The sequence below is a fragment of the Bos indicus genome, chromosome 17 (genome assembly GCF_029378745.1).
Source record: "Bos indicus isolate NIAB-ARS_2022 breed Sahiwal x Tharparkar chromosome 17, NIAB-ARS_B.indTharparkar_mat_pri_1.0, whole genome shotgun sequence".
In the NCBI taxonomy this organism is placed as follows: domain Eukaryota; kingdom Metazoa; phylum Chordata; class Mammalia; order Artiodactyla; family Bovidae; genus Bos; species Bos indicus.
The window spans coordinates 44,131,962-44,153,601 of NC_091776.1; the positions used below are offsets into that span (position 1 = coordinate 44,131,962).

General features: G+C 38.5%; 1 protein-coding gene across 9 annotated transcripts in view; it reads left to right on the forward strand.

Moving 5' to 3' along the window:
• The window catches only part of LOC109571051 (zinc finger protein 26), a 70,830-nt gene that overhangs the window by 41,985 nt on the left and 7,205 nt on the right, over positions 1-21,640 (forward strand). The window contains exons 1-6 of one of the 9 annotated variants that reach the window (XM_070769230.1): positions 847-1,085; positions 1,299-2,781; positions 5,939-6,131; positions 14,088-14,276; positions 19,872-19,998; positions 21,266-21,361. The exons of 1 other annotated variant lie outside the window; for it this stretch is intronic. In XM_070769230.1, coding sequence (XP_070625331.1) covers positions 14,223-14,276; positions 19,872-19,998; positions 21,266-21,361 — 277 coding nt within the window. In that variant the 5' untranslated portion in view covers positions 847-1,085; positions 1,299-2,781; positions 5,939-6,131; positions 14,088-14,222. Of the gene's footprint in view, positions 1-846; positions 1,086-1,137; positions 2,782-5,938; positions 6,132-14,087; positions 14,277-19,871; positions 19,999-21,265; positions 21,362-21,640 lie in introns of those variants that run through there. 7 more of the 9 variants (XM_070769231.1, XM_070769232.1, XM_070769233.1 and 4 more) reach the window with 7 other exon arrangements.

Below are 21,640 nucleotides of genomic sequence, written 5' to 3' on the forward strand. Positions count from 1 at the left end.
ACAATTTTTTTAATTTATATTTTAAAACCTATAATGTATTTTTTCAGTTAAACATTTTTTTCATCTCGTGGAGGTAATATCAGTTTTTCCCTTTAACTTATTTACTTATGTTAATATATACCCTGATTACCCTTATATTTCTAGAATAGAATCCACTTGGTTTCCAGTCTACGAAAATATTTCTATTTCTACAAAATATTAACAAAATATCCTACAAAAAATTATCTGTTGATAACTTCTCAGTATTTTTGCATGGGCAGCAATAATCAAGTTCTGTCTGTGCTTCCTTTTAAATCATGATTTGTCCATTTTGGTACCTTTATGCTATTTAATAAATAGAAACTTCTCCTTCTTCTAATTCCTCTAAAACTATTTAAATATAAGAGTTCTCTGATCACTGGATGTTTGAAAGAATTCATTGGAAACGCAATAATGGATACTTTTCGGCACAGATTCCCTGATACTGTCTTCATTTTTATTCACGTCCAGGTTTTCTCGTTTCTCGGATCAAATCTGACACATCTACTCCTTGAGAACCATAAAGAATTTAGAATTTATTAATACAGAGTGGATTCTCAATCTCTTAAGTGTCTGTGGCTCTGCATTTTCTTTTTTCATCCTGCCTTTTACTCTCTTTAAAAAAAAAAAAAAAAATAGTGAAAATTATAACCTACCCCACTGCACTTGAGTTATAGATTAACTTCGCTTTTTTTGTGCTTTATTATCTGTTTTCCATAAATGTGTTACAATTATTTTTCTGTTTTCTCCAAGACCGACCCGCGTTCCAGCGACTCCTGACGCTGCGTGTCCCAGGGCCTCCTGGGAAGTGTAGTTCGGCAGGGCCTTTCCCGCGCGCACGCGCAACCCTCTGCAGCCGGCTTGGACCCTCTCTTTGTCCTTCGCCACCACGCGAGAGGCCACTGTGCAAGTGTCCGCGTGCTCGTGCGCGCGCTGTTCCCCAGCTAGGCTCCAGGCCGTCGGGAATCCCGCGGATCTGCCCGGGTCGCGCAAAGCCCGGGGGCGGGGCGGTCACTTGGGTCCAGGTCCCCGTCCGGCGCGTCCGTGGTCCGAGGCATTTTTTGCAGGTTCCGGGGCTGGATCCCTGTGGGGCGGGCGGCGGGGGCTGAGAGGGCTCGTGGGGGCCGGGTTGGGGGTCGTGCCAGGGCTGCAAGTGGGCGTCCGCATTTCGGCCTGGATCTCAGTGGCTGGGTTGCGGTAGGCACCGGTGGGCTTTAGCAGTGGGGGGAGGCCCTTCCTCCGCCGCGGCCAGTGCTGAGCATCTTGACGTTTCCTTCCAGACCGGCTCGTACAGGTGGTGTCTCCCACGCGCGTGCCCGGCCGCGCGCGACCTTCGGGACACACGGCCAGTCGTGGGGGCACCCTGGGCGTGTACGCGGGGCGACCCGATTGTTCGCCTCCATCCCGGCTCCACCCAGCTTGCCTCTGCTTTTATCAGTAGGATTTTTTCCGAGGCGTCTCTACTAACAAAAAAGCCAGACAACTTTGACAGTTGCTAATGCGGTGAGGACAGCGTTGGCCTCAAGCCTTGTCTCTGACTTTGACCCACAACTGCCACTTGAAACAGTCAACTCACAGTTCCTGGGTCTCAGGCTTTTCATCTGAAACCGAGGGAGTGGCAAGAAATGACCTTTTCTTCCCTAGCTTGGAAGCTTTTTGCAGTCATTAAAACACATTATTTTATTGATTACTTATTGATTCCTTACTGTTTATTTCAACCACATGGTGCTGGACTGAAACTACTTTGCTTGCCTGTTTTCTTGGATTAAGGATTTTAAAATATGTTCACTGTCGTCAGTTTAGAGTATTGATAAACAGATTCAAATGAAAATCATTCATGATCCCATCAACAGAAAATAGTCACTGCTAACGTTTTGTACATCTTTTAGTCAATAAATGTGTGTATATTGTTAATAACCTTATTTGTTCCCTTTAAGAAAAAAACAACAAAATTGGGAATATGCTGCATATCCTGCTTAAAGCCCTTACGATCCCAAGTGGGATATTTTTTGTCCCAAGTGGGGAGTTTGACCTTTCCGGGGGAGTTCTTTCAACTTGCCCCTGAAATCTTTTCTTTCTCTTATTTTTCTCCTTAGTCTGCCCTGCTGCCATCATCCCTGGACAGGGGACTCTATCATGCATATACTGGGAATATAAACAGGGACGCCCAAGACATTTGCCCATCCCTCTTTCTACTGCTGCTGTGGATCTTTGGTCACAGGCCCTGGGGTAGACTGCATGGAACCAGTGGCCCCAATCTACCATTCTTGCATATATCATCTGTTTGGGGCACATGAACTTTTGTGCAGTATTACTTCTGTAATGAATGCTGAATGCATCGAAAAAGACAGCGTGGTATATAGAATATCTGGCACATAGTTGTTTAGTTGCTACATTGTGTCTGACTCTTTGGGGACCACATGGACTGCAGGTGGGCAAGGCTTCTCTGTCCTCAAGATTTCCTAGGCAAGATTACTGGAGTGGGTTGCCATTTCCTTCTCTAGGGGATCTTCCCAACCCAGGGATCCCACCTGTGTCTCCTGCATTGGCAGGCAAGTTCTTCACCACTGAGCCACCAGGGAAGCCTGGCACATGATAGGTGTGAGTAAATGTCACTTTTCGTTGTTCTTTTTCCCTTGTAATTCCACAGGACTTGATGCTGAGTGGGAACTTTGGGATGATGATGAAGGTGCCCCTTCCTCCTGCAGGTGAACGTGAGCATGTCATGGGGAGAACTGCAGTGCTGTGCAGGAAACTGCTGAGGTAAACTCAAACCCATGAAGTTAAAAGGGTCAAATTCTATAGCGGAGGGGGTAGGCTTCCATTTGCTGAAGGAATACATGGAAGTCAAGGGGAAGAGCACTCAGGGAGAGCTCTCTCAAGAGCCAACCTGCAAAAACATTTGTATAAATTAAATGAAAATAAGGTCGAATCTATTGTGCTGAGCAGTTAATATCAAATTTTTAAAAACTACCACACTGATGGCTTATCACACTTTTTCCACCTCAGATTCTTATGCCTCATTTCAACATTTCTCTCTACTCTTGATAAATTTTCTCTGAAACCCAACTAAACTTTGCCAAGTAGTTTCTGACAAAGGAAATTTAAAGATCACATTGTGAATTTGGCTGCCTGCTTAATTTTTATTCCATGAAATAAAGTGAAAGTGTAACACAAAGGAAATGACCTATTTATTTACTAGAGGTGTATCATCCTTGTCTGGGGTATGTGTGTATGTTTGTATTATGATTGACTTTTCTTGAACCACACAGAGGTTATTACTTTTTTTTAATGGTTAAATCTATTGGCTTTTAAGTAACATTTTTTTACTTTTGCCTTTGTAGCATGTGTAGGGACATTTTCCCCCAAACTACACAAATACTCACTTGTGTTTTCTTTAGGCACTATCATGGTTTTCATTATTTTAAGTTCTGATCCCTCTGAAAGTACAGTTGACCCTTGAAAAATAGGGGTATGAAATGCGTGGGTCCACTTATATGCAGTTTTTTTTCAATAAATACCACAGTACTGTATGATCAGAGGTTGGTTGAATCTGCAGATATGAACCTTGGATATAGAGGGCTGACTATAATATTATTTGAGGATTTTTGAATGCATGGGTGGTGAGGTGGGTTAGTGTCCCTAACCCTCAAATTGTTCAAGGGTCAACTGTAGTTTGTTGTAATATATGAGATAGATATCTGGCTTTATTTTCTTTCAAGTGTTAATCACTTCTCCTATTCATTAAGTAATCGGGTTTTACTTTGGGTGTGAAGTGCCACATTTATTGCGTGAGAGATTTACATATTGGGGCTGTTATGGTTTATTTAGCTGTAAATCTTTTGTGGAGACAGTATGAAATACTTTTTTTAATATAATTTTACAATATATGTTAATATTACATGGACCTATTTACACTCATTATCTTGTGTTTCCCAAAAATGTCCAAAGCTGTTCCTGTACCTTTTTTTCTTCCAGGTGAACTTTAGAATTGCTTGTTAAAAAAATTTTTTTTGAGATTGTGATTGGAATTGACTAAAAATATAAATCATTCAGGGCTGAATTATGAAGTTTTTCTGTCCTAGAAAGACCAATTTGTGTGTGAGGAAGTCTGTTTTTATAGTCCCCATCGGTGGTTTTAGTTTGCTTTAGCCTATGAACTGTATACATTTCTTGTCATGTATATTTCTATATTTTATGTATTTTTTCCTGATATACATATTTTTTTTCTACCTTTTTATTTGTTTAAATAAGAAGCTGTTGATATTACAGTACTATGTCTGTTGACCTGGAAAGATGGTTTGCATAGTGGGAAGAAAGCAAAAACAGTTTTTAAATGTGACCTTATATTTTTGTTAAAAATATCCAGATTGTTTATACCACCTCTTAAGAGTGGTTATGTTTGGTCACAAGAAAGAAATTTTTCTTATTTAGTTTATATACATTTCTAAGTTTTGTCATCATATTTTACTTCTGTAATAATTATGACTCTCTTTGTTTAGTTCTTATGTGTGCCAGTTCCAGTTCTAAAATGAATATATTTTCACAATTTAGGGTATGTAAAGGAATCATTTCTTGTGTAACTGGAAAGAACTTCAATATGTATTTCTGAGTTGATACCAAGGGCTGAATCACAGGAAGACATGAAAGGGAAGAGGCTGGTGTTTGAAGTGCTGCTTTAGTGTGTCATAGGGATGAGCAGGCTGTTCTTCATTTGTGTTTCTGTGGAACTAAGGTGACAGAATGTGTGCATGGAAATAAGAGCTAATTCTGAGATGTAGGGTGAGTGTGTGAACATATCTGTACATGAATACACACAATAACTGTATGATTTTGGAAGTAAATATCTTGAATGTAGGACTTCCCAGGTGGTTCAGTCATAAAAGAATCCACCTGACAATTGAGGAGACGCAGGTTTGATCCCTGGGTCAGGAAGATCCCTGGGGAAGGAAATGGCAACCTACTCTAGTATTCTCGTCTGGGAAATCCAACGGACAGAGGAGCCTGGAGGGCTATAGTCCATGGAGTTTGAAAAAGAGTCAGACACGACTAAGCAACTAAATGTCAACAACCCTGAACATAGCAAAAAAGAGAATAGCATTCATTGCTGATACTTAATAGTTGTGCAGTCATTGGCACACTCTAAGTTTCATTTTTTGTTCTATAAAATGGAGATTTTTAATGCTTTTTTGTCAAATGCCTTTTGGGTTGTCTGTGAGGGTTGTTATAAAGTGTTTAGTATTTTGTCTTATATACTGAAAACACTCAGATGTGAGAGCTATTGTTATTGCCAGAAACTAGTCACTTTCCCTTTAATATCTCATTTATTCCTCAGAATCCCCATGGCATTACATAGCAACTAAAGATTAATTCTCCAGAAATATATAATCTCTGTGCTTCAAACAACATAACTTTAAGCATATAATCAAAACATCAACAGAAGTACAAGGAAAAACTGGCCAATCTGAATTTAACATACTTCCTTTAGAAATTGATATGATTGGCAGACATAAATTAGGAAGGTTATAGATTTTAAACCTTAGTTTTCTATTTGTTCTTACCCAAAGTCACAAAGCCAGGAAAAGGAAAAAGTTGATTAAAACTTAGATCTATAAGCTTTCCAAAAGTCTATGTAACACAAAGCTGCCTTGTCCTTCCCAGCACTGTCCCTCAGTGTCCTCAGTGGACATTAACTGAATCTCAGGATTACTTCTGCTGAGTAATCTTTATCTGTGTGCAGAGACATGCACTTCTGCCATTCTTTTGTATCACATTCTATTTCTATCCCTGGTAGTCCTGTGTCAGTTATACAGAAAAGACACTCTGGCATTAGATGATTATCAATTCCTATTTCCCAGCAAGAAAGGAAGGGATTTTAGGTGCACTATGAATATACCAATTGAAGTGCATTGGTCCCCAGGTTCACAGATCCTGGTTCCCCACAAATAAGCCTGCTCGTGTGAGACAAGAAAGGCATTCCCAGCAGAGAAATTCATTCCTGGTGTTAAAGACCTCACTCCAGAGCTTCAGGGTAGAAGCAGAGGCCACAGGACTGAACAAAACTCAGACTTGCTGACCATCTCACACAGGCTGCAGAAATGACCATGTTACAGGTGAGTTTGTGTTTATTCCTCATTATTTTTCCAGGGGATTAGAAGGAGTATGTAAGAGTGAAAAACGAAATATTACATTGTTAAGAAGTCAGGGGAAGATACCCTCAGAATGGAAGATCCAAACTGGGACAAAATAAAGCAGTGATGCAATAACTATAGGGCCTTGAGAAGTTCTTAAAGTTTCGATTTTTATAAGCCTTAGTGTCCTACATAATTATTGAATGAGCTATAAACTTCTCAAATTCTTGACAAGTGTAATAAACATATGCATTGTACTATCTAAATGAAAAAGCAAAATTCTTCATGGAAAGTAAGTATTTATTGGTCACTCCCTGGGGAAGCCTTTAAATAAATGATATAGTGGTAATGTCCTCAGGAGAAACATTGTAATAAATACAAGAGTATTGTAGCCATTTTTCATGGTTTTCCACAGAATGTGACCCAAGGGTAGTATGCCAAAGCCGAACTTAATCACCATAATTATTTATTTATTTACCTCTTTAGTTGTGAAGCAGAATTCACATGGAGAAAAGTTCATAAAATATTAAAGTGCAGCTTAATGTGTTATCAAATGAATACCCATGAAACCACCATTTCATTTCAAGAAATTGAAATCACAGTTTCAATCCCAATCACAGCTTCTTCCTGACAGAGGGAACCAGGACTCTAGCTTCTGTAACCATTTCCTGGCTTGTCTGTTTAGTTTTACTCCTAAGTGTTTATCCGCTAACACTGCAGTTGGTTTTGTCTGCTGTTGTGCATGCTCATTTGTGTTTTGCTTCTTTCACTTTCATTTGTTTCTGAGATTCATTGCATTTGCAAGCTCTTCAATGTAGACAGCTTCTTCTTTTTCAAGAAATATACATTCAATTTCCTCAGTTTATTTTTTTCAAAGCTTTAAAAAAAAAAGTTTATCTATTTGGCTGTGTCGGTGTTTAGTTGTGGCATGTAGGTTCTTCCTGCATTTTTTCAGGATCTTTCATTGCAGTGCACAGACTTTCTGGTTGTGGCACATGGGCTCAGTAGTTGCGTTGTATGGCCTTAGTTACTGCACAGTATGTAGGGTCTTAGTTCCCAAACCAGGACTCAAACCTTGTCCCCTGCATTGCAAGGCAGATTCTTAACCACTGGACCATCAGGGAAGTCCCTGAAGGCAGCTTCTTAATATCATCAAATCCAGCCATTATCAAGTTTCCATTAGTCTCATAAAAATTGTCATTTGTTTGCGTCAGACTCAAGTAAAGTTCATACAGTGCAGTTAATCTGTCTCTTAATCTTGACACTGCGTATTTTTTTCTATCCAAATCATGTGTTGAAGAGACCAGGCCATTGATCTGTAGTTTCTCACTATCTGAAGGCTCTGAATAAGTGATGTGGTGGGTAATACATCCCCATGCTGTTACTGGTGTGTTGTCACCCGGGTTTCCTGTAAATTGGTAGATTCAGAGATGTGCTGTCCAGTACTGAAGCCACCAGCCACATACGACTGAACTTAAGTTAATTCAGTTAAATCCTTTTGTCACAGTTGTCCCCTCTCAAGTGCTTAGTAGCCACAGATTGGACAGCCATGAACTGGGTAGCACAGGTAAAGAACGTTTCCATCATCACAGCAAGTTCCACGCTGAGGTTTGATCAGGTTCAAGTGTGACTTCTTGGCAAGAATGCTTCAGAAGTTGTTGTGGTACTTCTTTCAGGAGTTGCACGATGCCCACAGGTCTCTCTTTGTCTTGCTATGGCTTTAAATGATCACTGCTTGTATGGATCATTTCATTAGAAGCTGCAAAACGATAACACCCTCCTTGTAACATTTTTCTTATTTACTAACTAGAATGCTGTTCTCTAGTACCACAAACTACATCAAGGCTCAGTTTGTACATCTTCTGCCCTACAATTAGTAGCTTAAAATTTAGTTATCATAAAATTTTGTTATAATTTTAAAGTATGGCCAAAACATAGAAATATACTAGATTTTTGCATATTGTCTTGGTATTCAGGAACTTCATAAGCCCATTTAAACTAACTAATCATTTTTCTTTAGATTTGGTTAGATTTCCATGTTTATAAAAATATCAGCAATACTTTTTTTTTAATAAAAAGAAATTCCACTGACTTCCTAGTTTGCTAAGACTTTCTATAACAAATAAATGTTGATTACTTTTCAATTTTTGGTGTGTTGTTTCATCTGTTTGTTCTTTTTCATACTTTTATATTCTCCCTTATGAAATCTAGTCCTTCTTTTTGAAAAACATAAATGTGCTTTTTTAAAGCTGTTAGATTTTTCTGTTATTTGTAGCTCCTGTGATGTACATTCTTCCACTTACAGATATGTTTTATCTGTATCTACTGAGATGATGATATGTTTTTCCTTAATCTATTAATATAGTAAATATCAATTATTATTTTTTAAATATTAAATCAACCTTGAATTTGGGGGATAAACTCCAGCTTATTTTTGATATATTTTCCTCTTTATATTTTGTTCAGTATAGTACTTTGGTGATGTTGTTTAGGATTTTCAAATCAGTGTTCATGTGTAACTTGGCCTTTGCTTTTCCCTTCTTAGCAGTATCCCTATTGAGTTTTGTTATCAAGATCATGCAGGTGTCAAAAAGTTTATCAAAAGTTTCTTCCACATTATATAAGAGTTTAGCAAAATTGGAATTACTTCAGCATTAAATGTTTATAAAATTAACTAGTAAAGCCATTTTTTTTGTGAGTTTTAAACTCAGGAAACCAGTTTTCCACATGGCCAATGCATGATTTGTAAAATCATAAATGAGTAAATGATCCATTTAAGAAGCAAGATAAAACAGTAGATTTTAATGTGACCGTGTGAAAAGTTTACCAATATGAATGAAGATTCTACATTGCAGCTCATTTTTGTGAGACCAGTTGATTAGTTTTGATGTGATATCCAAGAAGAATGTCCACAATGAACTAATTCTAATTGTTGTAGGGTCTTTTGGATTTTCTTTATGCAGTCATGCCATCTATGACAGTTTTACATGTTGTTTTCAATATTTATACTTGTTCCTCGCATTGTATTGTTCTGACCTCCTGCAGTACTTTGTAGACTAGAGGTAGCATTAGGAACACCCTTGTCTCATTAGGAACACCCAGGCCTGCACTGTCCACTACATAGCACATCACAGGTGCTCACTTCTGACACCAGCCACCTGGAATTAGCACAGACTCTGCAGAGTGAGAGCACCATCCCCAACAAGAGTGCCTTCACTTTAGTTGATAGCTGTAAGTTCGAGAGTCCTCAGGCCACACACAACACTTCTGTCCAACTGGCTGCAAATTTGGGGGGTTCCTATGACCCCCTCAGGTTCGATGGAACAGTTCACAAGACTTAGGAAAGTGCTATACCTAAAACTAGTTTTATTACAAGGCCACAAATTAGGACCAGCCAAATGAAGAGACACAGAGTGAGGTCTGGCAGGGTCCCAAACAGAGAGCTGCTGTGCCCTCTCCCTGTGGAATCAGGATACATCATCCTCCTGGCCTATGTCTGATTACCAGCCAGAAAGCTAACCTGAGGCAGAAATATCCAGAGTTTTTACTGGGTGTTCACTGTGTAGGTGTGATTGATTAAATCCCTGGCCATTTGATGGAACTCAGCCTCCAGCCCTGTCTGCTCCATGGAGGTTGGACTGATAGCATCTCTCTGAAAGCCCCAACCCTCCAATCCAATGATTGGTTTTCCAGCATGGCCAGTGCCCACCTGGAGACTCCAGCAGCCCACCATGAGTTACCTTGTTCCATAAACTCAGGAGGGACCCACCACTAATAGCACAGAAATCTGCCATCCCAAAAAAATGGCACAAAAACCAGTTGTATAACCTATACCCATTAGCTTCACATACTGTTAAAATTAAATAAAATATAAAAGTCAGTTTCTAGTCACCTTTGACATATTCAGTAGACACTGGTGGCTGTCAGTGACTATATTGGATGGTATGCTGCTAAGTTACTTCAGTCGTGTCCAACTCTATGCGACCCCATAGACGTCAGCCAGGCAAGAACACTGGAGTGGGTTGCCATTTCCTTCTCCAATGCATGAAAGTGAAAAAGTGAAAGTGAAGTCGCTCAGTCGTGTAAGACTCTTAGCGACCCCATGGACTGCAGCCTACCAGGCTCCTCCATCCATGGGATTTTCCAGGCAAGAGTACTGGAGTGGGGTGCCATTGCCTTCTCCTATTGGATGGTATAGATATGAGCATTTCTGTCATCACAAGAAATTCTGTTGGACAGTGCTGTTCTAGTCCTCAGAGACCAAGCACTCAGTGTTTTACCATTAAGTATGATGCTAGCTGTACATATTTTATAGATTATGATTATCAGATTAAATTTCCTTCTATTTCTAGTTTGTTGATAGTATTTTACAATGAACAGATTTTCACAATATGCCTTTTCTGCATTTTGAAATGATAATGGCTTTTCTCCTTTATTCTGTTAATATAATAGTGATTTCAGAATCAATATCTTACATAATTGAAAGAAACCTCATTTGGTCAGGCCACATTATACTTTTTATGCATGTGTGTGTGTTAGTTGCTCAGTCGTGTCCAACTCTTTGCAACCCCATGGATGGTAGCCCTCCAGGCTCCTCTGTCCATGGGATTCTCCAGGCAAGAATACTGAAGTGGATAGCCATTCCCTTCTCCAGGAGGTCTTCCCAACCCAGGGATCAGACCCGGGTCTCTTGCATTGCAGGCAGATTTTTTACTGTCTGAGCCACCAGGGAAGCCCCTTTTCTGCATGGCTAAATTCAATTTGCTAACACTTTATTAGGAATTTTGATTCTCTAAGAGCTTGTAATGTTCTTTTGTTGTGTTCATGTCTGATTTGGGATTAGAGGTCTGCTGGCCTTATAAAATGAATTGAGAAGTTTGCACTGTTTATTCTCTGAAAGAATTTATATGAGATCATTTTATTTATTCCTTGAATGTTGGGAAGAATTCACCTCTGAAACCATCTAAAACTTGTGGTTTTTTTGAAGGAAGGTTTTAAATTGTGAGGGTCAATTCCTGTAATAGTTAAAGGACTAATTCAGACCTTCTTTCTTCTGTCACTTTTGAGTACATTGTCTTTCAAGAAATATATCTATTTTATCTAAGTTGTCATGTATGTTGGCATAAATTGATTAATATTGTTATCTTTTTAACACCTTTATTGAACTATGTCAGTAGTATCCACTGACATCACTGACAAGTGTATAACTCAGTAATTTTTTTAGTAACTTTATATTGTATAACCATCATTGCAATCCAGTATTAGAAGGGTTCTATAATCCCAAGAGAATCTTTGTGACATTTGCAGTCGGTTCCTCCTCCCATCCCCAGCCTGAAGCAACCACTAATTTTCTTGCTGTCTATACAGGTTTTCTTTTTGGAAATATCATATAAATGGATTTTTATAAAAGTGTAATCTTTTGTTTCTAGCTTCTTTCAATTAGCATAGTATTTTTGAGGTTCATCTATGTTTTAGTATATGTCAGAAACACATTCTTATTGTTGAATAGTATTCCATTATGTTGAATATATCATTTTTTATTTATCCATTCACCACTTGATGGACACTTGGAATATTTATACTTTTTGGTACATTTGTTATATAAATATAATTTTTATCAGTAGTACTAATATGAACAATCACTTATAAGTATTTTATTAATCAAAGTATAGGTGATTTACAATGTTGTGTTACTTTCAGGTTATAGCGTTTATATCTATATGCATATATATATTCTTTTTCAGATTCTTTTTCATTACGGGTTATTATAGATATTGAATATAGCTCCCTGTGCAGGTCCTTGTTGATTGTCAATGGGATTTTATATATAGTAGTGTGTATATGTTAATCCCAAACTTCTAATTTATCCCTTCACATTTCCGTCCTTTCCCTTTTGGTAGCCATAAGTTTGTTTTCTATATTTGTGAGTTTGTTTCTGTTTTATAAATAAGTTCATTTGTATTACTTTTTTAGATTCCACTTATAAGTGATGTCATATAATACTTGTCCTTCTCTGTCTGACTTACTTCTCAGCAGGATAATCTCTAGGTCCATCCATGTTGCTGCAAATGGCATGATTTCATTCTTTTTTGTGACTGGTATTCCACTGTGTACCACATCTTTATCCATTCATTTTTCCATGGACATTGAGGTCACTTCCATGTCTTGGCTATTGTAAATAGTGCTGCTGTGAACTTAAGAGGTGCATGTATCTTTGCAAATAAGAGTTTTCATCTTTTCTGGATATATGCCCAGGAGGGAGATTGCCAAGTCTGTGGTAACTCTATTACTAGTTTCTTAAGGAGCCTCCATACTGTTTCCCAGTGTGGCTACACAAATTTACATTCCAACCAACAGTGTAGGAGGGTTCCATTTGCTCCATGCCCTCTCCAGCATTTATTATTTTAGACTTTTTGATGATGGCCATTCTGTCTGCTGTGAGGTGATACCTTATTGTAGTTTTGATTTGCACTTTAAAAAAAAATAATTAGACATCTTTTCATGTGCTTTTGGACCATCTATATGTCTTCGTTGGAAAAATGTCTACTAATGTCTTCTGCCCCATTTTTTGATTGCATTGTTTGTTTTTTTGATATTGAACTTTATGAGCTGTTTGTATATTTTGGAAATTAAGACCTTGTCAGTCACATCATTTTCAAATATTTTCTTCCATTCTGTAGGTTGTCTTTAAATGCTGTTTCTGGTTTCCTTTGCTGTGCAAAAGCTTTTATGTTTAATTAGATTCAATTTGTTTATTTTTGCTTTACTTCCATTACTCTAGGAGACAGATCCAAAAAACTGTTTTTGAGGTTTATATCAAAAAGTATTCTCCCTGTGTTTTCCTCAAGGAGTTTTATAGTATCCAGTCTCACAGTTAGGTCTTTAATCCATTTTGAGTGTATTTTCGTATGTGGTGTTAGAGAAGGTTCTACTTTCATTCATTTACGTGTAACTGCCCAGTTTTCTTAGCACTGCATATTGACAAGATTATCTTTTCTTTGTTTTATGTTTTCCCCTACTTTGTTGAAGATTAATTGACCCTAGTGTGTGGGTTTGTTTCTGGGCTTTCTATCTAGTTCCATTGATGTATATGTCTGCTTTTGTGCCAGTACCATAATGTTTTGATTACTGTACCTTTGTAGTATAGTCTGAAGTCAGAGGGTATGATTCATCCAGCTCTATTAAAGATTCTTTACTGGTTATTTGGGGTCTTTTATGTTTCTATACATATTTTAATACTATTTGTTCTAGTAATAGTTCTGTGAAAAATGCCCTAATTTCATAGGGGTTGCATTGAATCTGTAGATTGGGTATTATGGTCATTTTAACAGTATTGATTCTTCCAATGCAAGAAAACATAGTGTATCTTTCCATCTATTTGTAGCACCTTTAATTTTTTTCGTCAGCATCTTGTAGTTTTCAGAGCACAGGTCTTTTGCCTCCTTAGATAAGTTTATTTCTAGGTATTTTATTCTTTTTGATGCAGTGGTAAATGGGATTGTTTCCTTAATTTCTCTTTCTGATATTTCATTATTAGTATATAGAAATGCAATGGATTTTGGTGTATTTATTTTGTATCCTGAAACTTTACCAAATTTATTGATGAGTTCTAGTAGTTTTCTGGTGGCATCTTTAAGACTTTCTGTGTATAGTATCAGGGACTTCCCCAGTGGCTCAGCAGTGAAGAATCTGCTTGCACTGCAGGAGACTTAAGAGTAGACAAGTGTTCAGTCCCTGGGTTGGGAAGATACCCTGGAGAAGGAAATGGCAACCCACTCCAGTATTCTTGTCTGGGAAATCCCATGTGGTCCCAGACTGAGGAGCCTGGTGGGCTGTAGTCCATGGGGTTGCAAACGAGTCAGATATGACTGAGCAACTAAACAACAATGTATAGTATTATATCTTCTGCAAACTGATAATTTTACTTCTTCTTTTCAGATTTGGACTCCTTTTATTTCTTTTTCTTCTCTGATTGCCATGGCTAGGACTTCCAAAACTGTTGAATAAAAGTGGCAAGAGTGGGCATCTTTGTCTTGTTCCTGATCTTAGAAGGGATACTTTCAGCTTTTCACCATGGAATATGATGGTAGCTGTGGGTTTGTCATATATGGCCTTTATTATGTTGAGGTATGTTCCCCCTATGCTTACTTTGTGGAGTTTTTATCATAAATGGGTGTTAAATTTTGTCACAAGCTTTTTTTGCATCTATTAGGATGATTATATGGTTTTTATTCTATTGTTTGTTAATGTGGTATATCATGTTGATTGATTTGCAGATACCGAAAAATCCTTCTCTCCCTGAGATAAACTCCTTTTGATCATGGTGTATGATCCATCCCTTTACTATATTGTTGGATTCACATTGCTAGTATTTTGATGAGGATTTTTGCATCTATGTTAATCAGTGATATCAGCCTGTAATTCTCTTTATTTGTGTGTGATACCTTTGTCTGGTTTAGGTATCAGGGTGATGATGGCACCATGAATGAGTTTGGAAGTGTTCCTCTGCAAGTTTTGGAATAGTTTCACAAGGATAGGTATTAACTCTTTAAATGTTTGGTAGAATTCACCTGTGAAGTCATCTGCTCCTGGACTTTTATTGTTGGTAGTTTTTAAATTACTAATTCAATTTCATTACTGGTAATTGATCTGTTCATATTTTCTATTTCTTTCTGGTTCAGTCTTAAGAGATTATACTTTTCTAAGAATTTGTCCATTGCTTCCAGTTCAGTTCAGTCACTCAATCATGTCCAACTCTGCATCCCCATGGACTGCAGCACTCCAGGTTTCCCTGTCCATCACCAATTCCTGCAACTTGCTCAATCTCAAGTCCATCAAGTTGGTAATGCCATCCAACCATCACATCCTCTGTTGTCCCCTTTTCCTCCTGCCTTCAATCTTTCCAGCATCAGGCTCTTTTCTAATGTCAGTTCTTTGCATCAGGTAGCCAAAGTACTAGAGCTTCAGCTTCAGCATCAGTCCTTCCAATGAATATTCAGGACTGACTTCCTTTAGGATTGACTTGCTTGATTTCCTTGCAGTCCAAGGGACACTCACGAGTCTTCTCCAACATCACAGTTCAGAAGCATCAATTCTTTGGTGCTCCGCCTTCTTCATAGTCCAACTCTCACATCCATAGATGACTACTGGAAAAACTGTAGCTTTGACTAGATGGACCTTTGTTGGGAAAGTAATGTCTCTGCTTTTTAATATGCTGTCTAGGTTGGTCATAGCTTTTCTTGAAAAGATGCTTTTCAAGGAACAAGCATCTTTTAATTTCATGGCTGCAGTCACTATCTGCAGTGATTTTGTAGCCCACCAAAATAAAGTCTGTCACTGTTTCCATTGTTTCCCCATCTATTTGCCATGAAGTGATAGGACCAGATGCCATGATCTTAGTTTTCTGAATGTTGAGTTTTAAGCCAACTTGTTCACTCTCTTCGTTCATTTTCATCAAGAGCCTCTTTAGTTCCTCTCCACTTTCTGCCATAAGGGTGGTGTCATCTGCGTATCTGAGGTTATTGATATTTCTCTCTGCAATCTTGATTCCAGCTTGTGCTTCGTCCAGCCCAGCATTTCACATGATGTACTCTGCATAGAAGTTAAATAAGCAGGGTGACAGTATACAGCCTTGACATACTCCTTTCCCAATTTGGAACCAGTCTGTTGTTCCATGTCTGGTTCTAACTGTTGCTTCTTGACCTGCATACAGATTTCTCAGGAGGCAGATAAGGTGGTCTGGTATTCCCATCTCTTGAAGAATTTTGCACAGTTTGTTGTAATCTACACAGTCAAAGACTTTGGCATAGTCAATAAAGCAAAAGTAGATGTTTTTCTGGAACTCTCTTGCTTTTTCGATGATCCAGCCGATGTTGGCAATTTGATCTCTGGCTCCTCTGCCTTTTCTAAATCCAGCTTGAACATTTTGAAGTTCACAGTTCATGTACTATTGAAGCCTGGCTTGGAGAATTTTGAGCATTACTTTGCTAGCGTGTGAGATGAGTGCAATTGTGCAGTACTTTAAGCATTCTTTGGCATTGCCCTTTTTTGGGATTGGAATGAAAACTGACCTTTTCTAGTCCTGTGGCCACTGCTGAGTTTTCCAAATTTGCTGGCATATTGAGTGCAGCACTTTCACAGCATCATCTTTCAGGATTTGAAATAGGTCAACTGGAATTCCATCACCTCCCCTAGCTTTGTTCGTAGAGATGCTTCCTAAGGGCTGCTTGACTTTGCATTCCAGGATGTCTGGCTCTTTGTGAGTGATCACACCATCATGGTTATCTGGGTCAGGAAGATGTTTTTTGTATGATTCTTCTGTATATTCTTGCCACCTCTTCTTAATATCTTCTGTTTCTATTAGTTCCATAGCATTTCTGTCCTTTATTGAGCCCATCTTTGCATGAAGTGTTCCCTTGGTATCTCTAATTTTCTTGAAAAGGTCTCTAGTCTTTCCCAGTCCATTGTTTTCCACTATTTCTTTGCACTGATCACTGAGGAAGGCTTTCTTATCTCTCCTTGCTATTCTTTGGAACTCTGCATTCAGATGGGTATATCTTTCCTTTTCTCCTTTGCCTTTAGCTTCTCTTCTTTTCTCAGCTATCTGTAAGGCCTTCTCAGACAACCATTTTTCCTTTCTGTATGTCTTTTTCTTGCATTTCTTCCAAGTTGACCATTTTATTGGCATATAGTTACTTGTAGTGGTCTCTTGTGAGCCTTTCTATTTCTGTAGTGTTTGTTGTAATTTCATTTCCGAGTTTATTGATTTGGGCCCTCTCCCCTTTTTTCTTGATGAGTCTGGCTAAAAGTTTGTCAGTTTTGTCTCTTCAAAAAACCAATTTTTAGTTTCATTGATCTTTTCCTTTTTTTTTTCTTCCCTTATCTCTATTTCAAGTACTTCTCTTCTGATCTGTATGATTTCTTCCTACTAACTTTGGATTTTGTTTTTCTTTTTTTAGTTGCTTCACATGTAAGGTTGGCTTGTTTATTGGAGATTTTTCTTGTTTTCTGAAGTAAGCTTGTATCACTATAAACTTCTCTCTTAGAACTGCTTTTGCTGCATCCCGTAGGTTTGGGGTCATCATGTTTTTATTTTCATTTGGCTCTATGTATTTTTTTTTTATTTCCTCCTTGATTTGTTCAGTGGTCCATTAAATCACTGGCATATTATAGCCTCCATGTGCTTGTATTTTTTGCATTTTTTTTTCTTGCAGTTGATTTCTTCAACCATGTTGTGGTTGCAAAAGATGCTTGATATGATTTCAGTTTTCTTAAAATTATGTAGGCTTGTTTTGCAGTGATCTGGAGAATGTTCCACATGCTCTTGAAAAGATTGTATATTCTGCTGATTTTGAGTGTAATGTTCTCTATGTTTATATTAACCAGTTTAGTCTAATGTGTTCTTTAAGGCCAGTGTTTCCTTACTGATTCTTTAGTCTACATGATCTGTCCATTGATGTAAGTGGGGTGTTAAAGTCCCCTATTTTATGTGTTTGTGTGTGTGTGTGTAATATATAAAACCAGTGGCCCAGCAGTAAAGAATCCACCTGCAATGCAGGAGACACAGGAGATGGCAAGTTCAAACCCTGGGTCAGGAAGATCCTCTGGAGAACGAAATGGCAACCCACTCCAGTATTCTTGTCTAAAGAATCCAGTGAACAGAGGAGCATGGTGGGCTACAGTCCATAGGGTTGCAAAGAGTCAGATATGACTGAAGTGACTGAACACAGCAGCACAGCACATTACTGTGTTACTGTCAGTTTCTCCCTTCATGTCTGTTAACATTTGCATTATACATTGAGGTGCTATGTTAGGTGCACATTTTTACAATTATTATATCTTCTTCTTGGATTCATCCCTTAATTATTATATAGTGCCCTCTTTTGTGACACAGAAGTTCTGGATTTGTTTCTGTAGGTCTCCTTTTTCCTGTCTTTTGTTCTCTTCTCTTGTGATTTGATGACTCTCTTTAATGTTAGGCTTGTATCCCTTTTTCTTTTCTGGTGTGTATATCTATTACAGATGTTTTGATTTGTGGTTACCATGAGGTCTTTGTATAGCAATCTGTATATATAAGTGATTAAGTTGCTCATCTTTTTAATTTCAAATGCATTTTTTAAAGCCTGCATTTGTGTTCTCCTCCCCTCACAATTACTGTTGTTACCATATTTTACATCTATTTTATGATCCCTTAACTGCTTATTGATAAATGATTTTAAGCTTTGTCTTTTAACCTTACCAGCTTTATGTGTGGATTACCAGCTTTACTGTGTGTTTGCCTTTACTGGTGGACTTTCTCGTTTCTTAATTTTCTTTTTCACCTTGAGACATTCCTTTGTCATTTGTTGTAAAGCTGGTTTGGTGGTGCTGAATTCTTTTAGGTTTTCTTTAGTCTTTAAAGTTTTTGATTTCTGTCAAATCTGAACAAGATTCCTTGGTAGGCAGAGTATTCTTGATTGTAGATTTTTCCCTTTCATCACTCTCAAAGTGTGTGATGTGCTGTTTACAGTCAGGTTTCTTATTTTCTGGTGGTATTTTGAATTTTTAAAAGAGTATGTTTATGCTTTCTTGTCATCTTAGAAGACTTTGGGACAGAAATCCATCTTGATTTAAAATCCAGATATCACGACTTCTCTAGTGGTCCATTGGTTAAGAATCTGCCTGCTAATGTAGGAGATAGGGGTTCGATCCCCAATCTGGGAAGATCCCTCATGCCATGGGGTAACTGAGCCCATGCAGCTACAGAGCCTACACTCCAGAGCCTGCGAGCCACAACTACTTAAGCCTGCTTGCTCTAGAGCCTGCATGCCACAACTACCAAAAGCCCATGCCCTAGAGCCTGTGCTTTGCAACAGGAGAAGCCACCTCACTGAGCAGCTTGTGCACTGTAGCAAGCGAAAGGCCACGCACAGCGACAAAGATCTAGAGCAGTCAAAAATAAAAATAAATAAATAAAATTAATTTTTAAAATATCTGGATATCTTTCTGCAACCTAAATTAAGTTATATCACTTCCATCCTGTAAAAGCTCTAATGGCTAATTGTCAGCAGTGATATGGTAACCACATCTGCCTTGCTCCTACTGTGGCCTGCAGTCCAGTCACTACAATGTACCCTGTGACCTTGTCTGACTGAACTGTTTATACTGTGTTACCCCTAGCAGTTTGGGTCCCCATTTTGGATCTGCTGTCACTCAGAATGCTTTTGTACCCCCTTTTCTCTGGAAACCACTACTAATTTCCTAAAACTTTATTTCATGTATCATCTCTTCAATAGAGACTGATATGACCATAGATGGAGTGCTGGGCTCCCTCTCTGACCCATGTCATGCCCTCACTGGCCTTTCTGCCTCAACTCTTAAAGCAGCTTGCTTTATTTATAAGTGTACATATTTGTGTATGTCTACAACCTAAGAAGTTTTTGAGGATATTGTTTTATTATCTTTCTTTTGTCACTGCCTCTTCTGGTGCCAAATTTGACATTCAATGAAAACTTTGTTGGTGGTTTGGAAAATTTAAAGTCATGTATTTCAGCTCTCATGTAAATGAGAGGATGAAAGAATGCATAATTGCCTTTTATCTCACAAAAGAGAGTGCAAAAGTTGGGACCCAATAGACATTCTGTAACTTGCCATGATAAGAATGATGTGTTTAAGCTCTGGTACTTGTTTCCTACATCACCTGGTGATTCCTGCTTCTGATTCACTAGGATTGTGCTCTTACAGGGGTCATTCTCATTTGAAGATTTATCTGTGGACTTCACCCAGAAGGAATGGCAGCTACTGGACCCCCATCAGAAGGACTTATACAAGGATGTCATGTTGGAGAATTATAGCAGTCTCGTGTCACTAGGTAAGAAAAGCTACCCAGGATTTCCCTGGCAGTCCAGCAGTTAGAACTCTGTGCTTCTACTTCAGGGGTCCTGGGTTCAATCCCTGGTCAGGGAATTACAATCCTGAGAGCTTTGTGGCATGGCCAAAAAAAGAAAAACTTCCCAGAAGACCTCATATTGTATCTAGTACCTTGCTTGTTCTTCTTTAGTTTCTGAGAGTTCTGGGACTTGCAAAATTTTTAATGATTTGGACCTAAATTTTAGAGATCAAAGTTCTTGGACTATGACAGTCCCAGGGAAAGTATTTGAACCTCACTTTCCAATAATGAAGTCTTAATTTCATTGTGCCGCCTCTGAAGCTAATAGTAATAGTTGTAGTTAGGCTCCTGAGGCTTCGCCAACAAAGGTCTATATTGTCAAAGCTATGGTTTTTCTAGTTTTCATATATAGATGTGAGTGAGAGTTGGACTATAAAGAAGGCTGAGTGTTTAAAAATTGATGCTTTTGAACTGTGGTGTTGGAGAATACTCTTGAGAGTCACTTGAACTGCAAGAGGATCAAACTAGTCAATCCTAAAGGAAATCAATCCTGAATATTCATTGGAAGGACCGATGCTGAAACTGAAGCTCCAATACTTTGGCCACCTAATGTGAAGAGTCAACTCATTAGAAAAGACCTTGATTCTGGGAAAGATTGAATATGGTTGGATGGCATCACTGACTCAGTGGACATGAGTTTGAGCAAGCTCTGGGAGATGGTGAAGGACAGGGAAGCCTGGCATACTGCAGTCCATGGGGTCACAAAGAGTCGGACATGACTGAGTGACTGAACAACAACAAAGCTCCTGAGGCATGTAATTTACCGAATTTCACATATTGTTCTTATATTGACTCAATTGTAAGAGCAATCCTGTGTGGCAGATGTGTTGCACTTTTTTTTTTTTTTTTCTTTTTTTTTTTCTAATGAGGAAATTGAGACAAAGAAAAAAGTTAAGTATTTTTCCCAAGGCCTGACAGCTAGGAAATGAGCCTGAATTTGAACCAGAGCAGACCAACTACAGAGACTCTGAAGGGTTTATGGTTTTGGACTTGAGTTATAGAAATCAAAGATTCTTAGACCATATTATCCACTGGGAAGACTGTTACCATTCCTCTGAGGATTGTTTACTTTGTTGGTATTCATGTGGGTGGCTTCACTGGGTCAACTAATTCCAAACCTTGCTCCTTCTTCAGAGGCCTCAAAGGCCATGCAGTAGGGGCCAAGGTCTTTGTGATTTTCCCTGAACAGGGTATGAAGTTATGAAACCTGGTGTCATCCTTAAATTGGAGCAAGGAGAAGACCCATGGACAGGAGATGGAGAAATTCCAAGTTCAGGCTCAATAGGTGAGTGTATGAAGACCAGACAGAGGAGAGAAGGTGGAAGTCATTCTCAGCAGGGTGGTGGTTGGCATCCTTGAAATGTGCCTTAGAGGGCTCTGTTCAAAATCTCAAACCCTTAGCGGTGATTCAGGACAGTTAACATGAGCTACTGAAGTGAATCACATTACATGTGGCTTCTTTGCTCGTAGCTTGAAGTGAAATGTTTCCAGCTGGTTTGGCCCATGACGTTATTCCCAGTCTTTCACATCTGGGACTTTGACTTCTTGTTAGGTATTCTGTCTC